At 46.9% G+C, this 11,168-nt stretch overlaps 1 protein-coding gene across 4 annotated transcripts in view; it reads left to right on the forward strand.

Annotated features, from left to right (window-relative positions):
- Nucleotides 1-10,065, forward strand: part of TMEM63B (transmembrane protein 63B) — a 76,853-nt gene extending 66,788 nt beyond the window's left edge. For all 4 annotated transcript variants that reach the window (XM_063444144.1, XM_063444148.1, XM_063444147.1 and 1 more), the window contains 3 exons: nucleotides 2,602-2,717; nucleotides 4,596-4,676; nucleotides 6,828-10,065. In XM_063444144.1, the coding sequence (XP_063300214.1) occupies nucleotides 2,602-2,717; nucleotides 4,596-4,676; nucleotides 6,828-7,004 (374 nt within the window). In that variant the 3' untranslated portion in view covers nucleotides 7,005-10,065. The remainder of the gene's footprint in view (nucleotides 1-2,601; nucleotides 2,718-4,595; nucleotides 4,677-6,827) is intronic.
- Nucleotides 10,066-11,168: the final 1,103 nt, after the last annotated feature.

Here is an 11,168-nt window from a genome sequence, read left to right on the forward strand (position 1 = left end):
GGCAGCCATTCAGACTTGCAATTTGTCCAAATATTCCTTCTCCCCTTCCTTCTGCCTATTGCTAGAGTGTGGCACTGTAATCAGTGAGTCTTATAGGCTCCAGTACAGGGCAGAGGGTCTGTTCAGAGCCTTGATGGGGACCAGCTGAAGGTTTAAGTAACTGCAAAATGAAACAAGCCCCACATATACACACAGTGTCCCTTCAACTCATCCCCCCAGCCTAAGCACCAAAACCACTTCATCTCAGTGACATGGTTTTGTGCAAATCCATTTTTCCTTTTCTCGGTCAGAGCTAAACGTTGTCATTTCTGTAATAGAGCAGTTAATGTTTGTAATGAGAAGATTGGATTGAACCACTGGTCATCTGGACTGATGGTCTCACTTGGTGGGTCGGGCTACAGCTAGAAGTATGTCTCGCAGCAGAAATACAGCTTACTGGCTTCCTGGGGAGGGAGGAGGCAGGATCTAATTATTAAAAAAATGAACACATCTGACCACGGCTTGACAAATTTGTTTGGAATCTAGGTGCCAGCTAAAAACTAGAGAAGTTTAATTTACAAGAAATATGCAATTTGTAAAGGGACACTATAGTCACCAGAACCACTACAGTTTAATGTATAATGTACAGTTTAATGTATAATGTACAGTTTAATGTAGTTGTTCTGGTGCCTAGAGCCTGTCACTGTAGACCATGGGTCCTCAAACTCCGGCCCCCCAGATGTTGCTGAACTACAACTCCCATGATTCTTTGAATTACATAGATAGCCAGAGAATCATGGGAGTTGTAGTTCAGCAACATCTGGGGGGCCGGAGTTTGAGGACCCATGGTCTACAGTGACAGGCTCTAGGCACCAGAACAACTACATTATACATTAAACTGTACATTATACATTAAACTGTACATTATACATTAAACTGTACATTATACATTAAACTGTACATTATACATTAAACTGTACATTATACATTAAACTGTACATTATACATTAAACTGTAGTGGTTCTGGAGGTACTGAATGTTCCCCATAGAGAACATGCGTAGTATCCTCCCAATGCTTTCCTATCTCAGCCATGAATGCAGGACAAGCCACAGCAAAACCAGCATGGTGTGGGAAAGAATGTGAGTAAAAACACCTCTCTCGTGATCTGAGGGGTGCAGGTACCAGACACAGAAAGACACCCAGGGCGGCCGCCTCCACCACACCCAGGGCTGGCGGCCTCCACCACACCCAGGGCGGCCGCCTCCACCACACCCAGGGCGGCCGCCTCCACCACACCCAGGGCTGGCGGCCTCCACCACACCCAGGGCTGGCGGCCTCCACCACACCCAGGGCTGGCGGCCTCCACCACACCCAGGGCGGCCGCCTCCACCACACCCAGGGCGGCCCCCTCCACCACACCCAGGGCGGCCGCCTCCACCACACCCAGGGCGGCCGCCTCCACCACACCCAGGGCTGGCGGCCTCCACCACACCCAGGGCGGCCGCCTCCACCACACCCAGGGCGGCCAACTCCATCACACCCAGGGCGGCCCCCTCCACCACACCCAGGGCGGCCGCCTCCACCACACCCAGGGCGGCCGCCTCCACCACACCCAGGGCGGAAGCCTCCACCACACCCAGGGCGGAAGCCTCCACCACACCCAGGGCGGCCGCCTCCACCACACCCAGGGCGGCCCCCTCCACCACACCCAGGGCGGCCGCCTCCACCACACCCAGGGCGGCCGCCTCCACCACACCCAGGGCGGAAGCCTCCACCACACCCAGGGCGGCCGCCTCCACCACACCCAGGGCGGCCGCCTCCACCACACCCAGGGCTGGCGGCCTCCACCACACCCAGGGCTGGCGGCCTCCACCACACCCAGGGCGGCCGCCTCCACCACACCCAGGGCTGGCGGCCTCCACCACACCCAGGGCTGGCGGCCTCCACCACACCCAGGGCGGCCGCCTCCACCACACCCAGGGCGGCCGCCTCCACCACACCCAGGGCGGCCGCCTCCACCACACCCAGGGCTGGCGGCCTCCACCACACCCAGGGCGGCCGCCTCCACCACACCCAGGGCGGCCGCCTCCACCACACCCAGGGCTGGCGGCCTCCACCACACCCAGGGCGGCCGCCTCCACCACACCCAGGGCGGCCGCCTCCACCACACCCAGGGCTGGCGGCCTCCACCACACCCAGGGCGGCCGCCTCCACCACACCCAGGGCTGGCCGCCTCCACCACACCCAGGGCTGGCCGCCTCCACGCTCCTCAGGACGGCCGTCCGGCTCCGTTGTTCCCCCATTCTGCAGCTTTAGTTAAAGAGCTTCAAATCCCAAAATTTCTAGTCGCCATGGCGGCATGGGGTTTGTCGAGCCCTGCATCTGACATAAAATGTAAGTATATTTCTTTTTTCATTTAGAGTGTGTGTTTTAGAGGAAACACATTTAAACTGTCTGTAGAATTCTTGCTTATATTCAGACTATATGTCTGCTGTTTTCTAGTCTGTCTGTAAAGCTGACATACTGCATTATCCCAGTGCCGCCAGTTACCCACAATCCTTACACGCTGGGAAAAGAGGATTTCATAGAATAACAGGATAACTGCTTTCTCTAACTCACAGGATTCCTGGCTCCAACGTCAATGTTCACGTTTGTGGTCCTGGTTATCACCATTGTGATTTGCTTGTGCCATGTGTGCTTTGGGCACTTTAAATACCTCAGTGCCCACAACTACAGGGTATGTTCGACCATCCCGATATACCAAGCTCTCTATGGTAACCCGAACCTCTCTCTCTTTCCTTTATGGCTCCCATTACAGCTCTTTTCTTTCTCCATCGTAACCCTTCTGCTCTCTCCCTAACTCTCTAGCCTACCGTCAGGAGAATGGCTATGGGGGTAGATCCTAAAAAGCCCTGGGTCTGATTATTGGCAATATTGTAAGTCAAGTAAAACCAAATCATCACTTGGAGATCTATTTCTTTTATAAAAAATCTGAATATATAATTATACGGCGCAGTGGGTGAGGGGTTAATGCAGCACTTCTTCAGTATATAAATATTACTCTAAATTACAAAATACAAGTCAGAAGTTATTTGGGATACAAAATATAATTTGGTGCTGCTATCACCAAGTGTGAACCACTCCAACACACAAGAAATCAATGTAGTGAAAAATAAAATTGTGGTGAGAGCACTCAAAACATGCAAAAGCAGTATTTTACCAGACTTGGTTCTGATGGGAGTATCTAAAACAGTAAAACATGAAACACAAAAACATAGAGTAATATTGTTATAGAAAGTGTAAAATTATTGCATGTGACTGGTAAAACTCACATATCCACTTGAGAAAGGCTGTGAGTGCCGAAACGCGTCGTGGTACACTGCTTTTAAGGACTTTTTACCTGTATTGGATTAAGAATTATTTTAACCAAGTTATTTTATAATAAAGAAAATTTTATTTTGGATCTTGCCTTCTGGAGTAATTGGAAGAAGTATTTCCTAGTGCAGACCCAATATTATCGATACAGGACGTCCAAAGCTGAAGATTTTTCATCTCCATACAAGCCTTAAGTCTGAGTCAGCTTGTTAAAGTGACTCAGAAATATGTGAGTTTTACCAGTCACATGCAATAATTTTACACTTTCTATAACAATATTACTCTATGTTTTTGTGTTTCATGTTTTACTGTTTTAGATACTCCCATCAGAACCAAGTCTGGTAAAATACTGCTTTTGCATGTTTTGAGTGCTCTCACCACAATTTTATTTTTCATTACTCTAAATTAATTCAATGTTTTGGTGTCGTAATGTGATTCACAGAACATGTTTGGGTTTAGCAGTGACTCTAGGATGGGGTCTTGGGATGGGGCTTACGTCCATATACATGAGAGGGGCCATAAAATCTATCCTTCGATTAAAGCCCTCTCAAATACAGGTAGGCTATAGTAACCCAGAACACTTCATCTCATTGGGAAATTTTAATGAGCTTGTGTTTATACACAGTGCTCCCTTCGTCCTATCAGAACCTTCCCACCCACCCTCTCATTCTCTCTATCGTTTAATCCTCCTGTTTATACACAGTGCTCCCTTCCTCCTATCAGAACCTTCCCACCCACCCTCTCATTCTCTCTATCGTTTAATCCTCCTGTTTATACACCGTGCTCCCTTCGTCCTATCAGAACCTTCCCACCCTCTCATTCTCTCTATCGTTTAATCCTCCTGTTTATACACAGTGCTCCCTTCCTCCTATCAGAACCTTCCCACCCTCTCATTCTCTCTATCGTTTAATCCTCCTGTTTATACACCGTGCTCCCTTCCTCCTATCAGAACCTTCCCACCCTCTCATTCTCTCTATCGTTTAATCCTCCTGTTTATACACAGTGCTCCCTTCCTCCTATCAGAACCTTCCCACCCTCTCATTCTCTCTATCGTTTAATCCTCCTGTTTATACACAGTGCTCCCTTCCTCCTATCAGAACCTTCCCACCCACTAATTTTCTTTATCGTTTAATCCTCCTGTCCACATGCTTTGCTCTCGTCTCCTTAGTTCTCACTTTTGGTAATATTTTGTCCATCACAGTTTTAATTTTGACTTTGTTTCATTCCCTGCCCTCGTTAGATTGACCACACAGAGGTAAATGCTGTGGATGGGACACAGAATGGCCGACCATCATCTAATGCCTCCTCTCACAAAACCACAGTGAGTTGTCATAACTGCCTATTTTTTATTGTTGTGTTCTACAGGAATGTGGGTGGTACACATGGGCTGTTATACTGTCACCTAGTCGCCATCATGCAAGAATGTGGGTGGTACACATGGGCTGTTATACTGTCACCTAGTCGCCATCATGCAGGAATGTGGGTGGTACACATGGGCTGTTATACTGTCACCTAGTCGCCATCATGCAGGAATGTGGGTGGTACACATGGGCTGTTATACTGTCACCTAGTCGCCATCATGCAGGAATGTGGGTGGTACACATGGGCTGTTATACTGTCACCTAGTCGCCATCATGCAGGAATGTGGGTGGTACATTTGCCCAAGCTGTAAGAATAATAGAGATGGCATGAACTAGAATAACATATGTAGTTTAGCTTGGCTGATGGGAATACTTGTCTCTACAATCTCTGGATTCAGTGTCGGTTCCAGGGATACACATTCAGAGGAAACCAGAAGTCAGGATGTGTATTCTAGGATTGTGAGCCAGGATGGAACTGGTTTATATCGTCAGAGCTCAGTATTAAACTCACCAGATCCACCACATTGCTATCCTTATTGTCAGTATATTCATATCCAGCAGGGAGGCCAGAGAACCCTATATGTATTTCTTCCTGCAGTATATGTTCTACATCCTGCAAGCCAGCACATTTCATGTACTGCTCTGTACACTGTAACAGTAATGTGTGCAGGGAGACCCGGTGTGTTAACCCTGACCATAGCTCTGTGTACATTGTGACACGGTGTGTTAACCCTGACCATAGCTCTGTGTACAGTGTGACAGTAATGTGTGCATGGAGACACAGTGTGTTAACCCTGACCATAGCTCTGTGTACAGTGTGACAGTAATGTGTGCATGGAGACACAGTGTGTTAACCCTGACCATAGCTCTGTGTACAGTGTGACAGTAATGTGTGCATGGAGACACAGTGTGTTAACCCTGACCATAGCTCTGTTTACACTGTGACAGTAATGTGTGCAGGGAGACCCGGTGTGTTAACCCTCACCATAGCTCTGTGTACATTGTGACACGGTGTGTTAACCCTGACCATAGCTCTGTGTAAACTGTGACAGTAATGTGTGCATGGCGACACAGTGTGTTAACCCTCACCATAGCTCTGTGTACATTGTGACACGGTGTGTTAACCCTGACCATAGCTCTGTGTACACTGTGACAGTAATGTGTGCATGGAGACACAGTGTGTTAACCCTGACCATAGCTCTGTGTACATTGTGACACGGTGTGTTAACCCTGACCATAGCTCTGTGTACACTGTGACAGTAATGTGTGCATGGAGACACAGTGTGTTAACCCTGACCATAGCTCTGTGTACATTGTGACACGGTGTGTTAACCCTGACCATAGCTCTGTTTACACTGTGACAGTAATGTGTGCAGGGATACACGGTGTGTTAAGCCTTACCATAGCTCTGTGTACAGTGTGACAGTAATGTGTGCAGGGAGACACGGTGTGTTAACCCTGACCATAGCTCTGTACACTGTAACAGTAATGTGTGCAGGGAGACGCGGTGTGTTAATAGCTCTGCGTACACTGAGAGAGTAATGTTTGCAGGGAGACACAGTGTGTTAAGCCTTACCATAGCTCTGTGTACACTGTGTCAGTAATATGTACAGGGAGACATGGTGTGTTAACCCTGACAATAACTCTGTGTACACTGTAATAGTGATGTGTGCAGGGAGACACAATGTGTTAACCCTGACCGTAGCTCTGTGTACACTGTGACAGTAATGTGTGCAGGGAGACAAGGTGTGTTAAGCCTTACCATAGCTCTGTGTACAGTGTGACAGTAATGTGTGCAGGGAGACATGGTGTTAAACATTACTCAGATTTCAGAAGGCGCTGTCGATTAGCTGCGAGGCAGACGCACTGTGTATTATCAGTAAGACGATGGTGCACACTCTAATGGTAGGTGAGACAAATGTTCTATTCGCTGTTAGGCAGGGCGAACTCTATTCCTTGATGGGACACGTTCGCTGAAGCATGAGGCACTTTCTCTATTCGCTGTTGCACAGCCCACTCTCTGCTCCTGCACGGGGCGCGCTTGCAGTGTTTTGTAGACATTAGTAAAGTTTTGGCGTGTTTTTTTTCATTGTGATTCTTTCCTTTTACAGAAATACATTGCACAGGTCCTGCAGGACTCCTCTGCGGATACCGAGCCTGCTGCAGACAGCGAGGATACCGAGGAGCAAGGCTCGCAGGATGAAGAGATGATAAATGCAGACAGCACACAGGATGCAGAGTTCCAGTCTTGCGAGGATAGTCTAATTGAAAATGAGATCCATCACTGACACAAACCAGATGGGCTAAGGGGAGCACCAGACTGCACTGGGGGTGCTGTGCGCCATTTTCTGAAGATGTCCCCTCCGCCCTGTTCTGCCTACGCTATACAGACTGTGTGAGAGCCATGTACAGGACTCTGCCTGCTCTGTGTACACTATACAGACTGTGTGTGAGCTATGTACAGGAAACTAAGTGCACTGTGTACACTATACTGACTGTGTGAGAGCCATGTACAGGAAGCTGCCTGCTCTGTGTACACTGTACAAACTGTGTGAGAGCCATGTACAGGAAACTGCCTGCTCTGTGTACAGTGTACAGACTGTGTGAGAGCCATGTACAGGACTCTGCCTGCTCTGTGTACACTACAGACTGTGTGAGAGCCATGTACAGGAAGCTGCCTGCTCTGTGTACACTGTACAAACTGTGTGAGAGCCATGTACAGGACTCTGCCTGCTCTGTGTACACTATACAGACTGTGTGAGAGCCATGTACAGGACTCTGCCTGCTCTGTGTACACTATACTGACTGTGTGAGAGCCATGTACAGGAAGCTGCCTGCTCTGTGTACACTGTACAAACTGTGTGAGAGCCATGTACAGGAAACTGCCTGCTCTGTGTACAGTGTACAGACTGTGTGAGAGCCATGTACAGGACTCTGCCTGCTCTGTGTACACTACAGACTGTGTGAGAGCCATGTACAGGAAGCTGCCTGCTCTGTGTACACTGTACAGACTGTGTGAGAGACATGTACAGGACTCTGCCTGCTCTGTGTACACCGTACACATTGTATACAGATCCCATGTTCAGTGTTGTAGGCTTCCTTGCACACCTGCTTTCTGTATTGTACTAGTTATGTGATTATGCTGACAGTGGAATCCTGTGCCCCTTTTCCCTCATGATAAAATGACATGTATGAGTGAAGCTTGGCACTGTAACGTCTGCCCATGGAGAGACCCACAGTGCTGTCTTAAAATTAGGAAGAAACTGGTATTCGTGTGATAACTGGGAGAATTTATGTAGTGTTGAGAGAGTGGTGTGGGTGAGACCGGCATTGCCACTTGGATGGTAAAGTGGAGTGGAGTGGAATAGAATGCCATGCTGTGAGTGAGATTGTGACCTGGTGGTAGGCCGAGCATAAGGAGCGGGGAGTGAGTGAGTGAGTGGCGAGCGGGCGGGGAGTGCATGACGAGCACTGCTTTTTTGTTTTGCTGTGTTTAAAAATATAAGCTGTTTTGTGTCTGTGTAGTTGACTACTTTCACTGGCTGCACTTTAGCGTTAAATGGGGCAGGGTGTATGTGATAGGGAGGCTGGCCCTTCATGTTTGCTTTAAATGGTTTAGGCAGGGTATGCACTGTCTGTGAAGTGTACACGACACCGCTTAGCAGAGCTGCTTGATGCTGTATAAGGGGGAGGCTGGCACTGCCTCTGTCCGTGTCGGTGTGTACGTGTGTCACTGCCTCTGCTGTAGCTTTCTGATATGTAGTTATAACGTTTGGCTGTGGATGTTAGAATAGCATTAGTCTCCCTCCTTATACTTCTTGTTCGTTCCCGCTTTCCTGCTAAACACCCCCAGAATGGACACTGCAAGTGGCATCATGACAAACCCTGCCTGTATTCCTCTGTGCAAGTCTCCCGCCTGGCTGTGCTATGAATACGAAGTGGGACTGCAGCCGCTGGAAACACAGCCAGGGATATTCCAGAAAGATACAGACCAACTTCTAACGTTCTATGAACTCCTTGCGTTCATACAGATTGACTGATTATTGCCGCGGCCACTGATTTGCACTTGGATGGATATTTGAAGACTTGTTTCCCGTGGCTCACTTGCCAGCACTTTGTATTAACATTTAGCAAAAGAGAATCTTCACACTTTGGAACAGCATTGGATGGGCTAATACCACCTCCCCTGGAAGGCGCAGTCCTGGGCCGGTGGTTTGAAGATTAGAATTGTTCTCATGACTTGTTAAGAGATTGTGATCCTCCTTGTGGGGGATGGGAAGAAAGTACAGCGTGATGTGTTGCGGTTAGATTTACTAAGTGGTGATATAATTATCCCTGCTCAGTAAATCAGCCGGCTGTCTGCTTGCACTACACTAAATTCACAATTGTAGTGAATTGAAATCCGAACAACTAAATTCCAGCTAAAATACCTGGAAACTTGGTCTCACTCCACTTTAGTCACACTACTGGCTATTTTATCCCCAATCTTGCAGTTCATTTTTCAGTTCTCTCCGATTCTGTACTGGACAATTTTCACTCTATTTTGTAATTCAGATTTCGCTTGGCTGCTGTTAGAAACTGAGTGAATTACACTGTCTGGGCTCATACATTGGCTGTTTCCATGTAATGCCAAGTGACGTCTTTATAACTGGCTTTCTCCTCTGTTTCACTAACCTCACTAATGTGGAGTGCCAAGATTTACACTAATGTCTGTCGGCTGTCTGGCATGTTCAGCCTTAAAGGAACACACACGTGTTTGCAGTTAGTTACTGGAGAGGCTATTACATGGGCTACTAAATCCTGCATGGCCAATCATGCAAGCAAAACATTTATGGATCCATTTTGATTGTTGATCAAACAATCAAAGGAGGGAGGGTGGAAAACATTTAAAAAAGGTTTATACTACCAGTTTAGAAGACTGTGGTTGTTTTTTTTTTATAAAGAGTGCAAATTGTGCCCCTCCACCTATGCTTTATAATTACCTGCAATGTAGATTGTGTGAAAGCAGGGTAGTTGATAATACATTTAATAGTCCTGGCTCCTGACCAGGTCCTGATGACATGAGGCAGGCTGGAAGTCTCAGACGTTTATTAGTAAGGCAATCATTGTTGAAACAAGTGGAATTATCAGAGCATTTCATGGTAACTTGTAGCTGATTTTCCCATTTTTTGTCTGTAAGATTTTTATAATGTCCTCTGATAAGATTTTATATAGTCTGACACTGCAGCGTGCAGGTGACAATATGCGATGCTCCCGACACAAGTACACCATTCCTGACAATTCACTGCCCAAATTGCAACCGGTTCAGCCATATTGGCCATGTGTGACTAATTGGCCGAGCTACGGGGGGGGGGGGGGGGGGAACCAAGCATAAATTAAATGAAAGCTGGTGGGTGTAACACGATTCATTCATAAATCTGCCAATTTCTATTCGAATCTGCACTTTTTGAAGATAAACACTCTTCACAAATAAAACAATATATATAGATTTAGAAATAAAAAAAACGAGCTGTGAATACTAGGAGAGCACATCACAGCCGTCATTGGTTGGTTAGAGGCATGGCCTACAACCATTTACTCCTTAATCCCAAAATGTTTCTGAAGTCTTAGGAAGATATCCGTGTAACGGGAGAACAATCTACAAATTCAATGTTCACTTCCTTTAATCTAGTCTGCAATGAACTCCATCAGACTTTCAAGCATTCAATCTGGGCATAGCGGATCTATACAGGGAGCACACAAACCTTCACATGAAGGGTAGAGCTTTCTCGATGCTGCCCACAGCCTCCTTGTTATAATGAAAGTCAGATTTGGCACAGTGTTTATTGACAGATGAATGTTTTTTGGGCACCGCCTGCCTGGTTGCTTTCAGTACTACATGTATGTATGATTAAAGCCGGTTTAGTGAACTCGAGCCAATTATATTGCCCAGAAAGATGCACAAACACACAGCCTGTGCTGAGTCATGTGCGTGCTTTGCAGTTGTTGGAAGGTTGCGTCTGTGCTGGACAATTGACAGGTGGTGGCTGCATGGCTAAGCAGTCCATCAGAGGTGTTTGGGAGGTAGTTTATTGGCTGCACTTTGTCAATCAGTATGTTTCTGGCCATCCTAAAGATCAAACGGTGCATCTTTGCAAGATCTCTTGTAATTGCAGCAAATCCTGGACACAGTAATCTGAGATCCCAGGTATCACTAAAGTGATGATTAACTGTTTTTAAATCTAATTTTTACTGCCTTAAACTTATATTGTTTACACAAGAAAGCCATTCCGTGTGATAAAAACATGCAACACTTCTCTTTAGAATTTTTTACATTTCCTAAATTCTAGGTAAAACTAATCCTCACTCCTTGCCCACACTATCCTATAGATTTAAAATCACACTCCAGACCACTAAAGCACTTTAACTTGCTGAAGTTATTTGTGTGAAGTGTGTCCTCATCTTTTTTTTAT

The sequence above is a fragment of the Pelobates fuscus genome, chromosome 2 (genome assembly GCF_036172605.1).
Source record: "Pelobates fuscus isolate aPelFus1 chromosome 2, aPelFus1.pri, whole genome shotgun sequence".
NCBI lineage: Eukaryota > Metazoa > Chordata > Amphibia > Anura > Pelobatidae > Pelobates > Pelobates fuscus.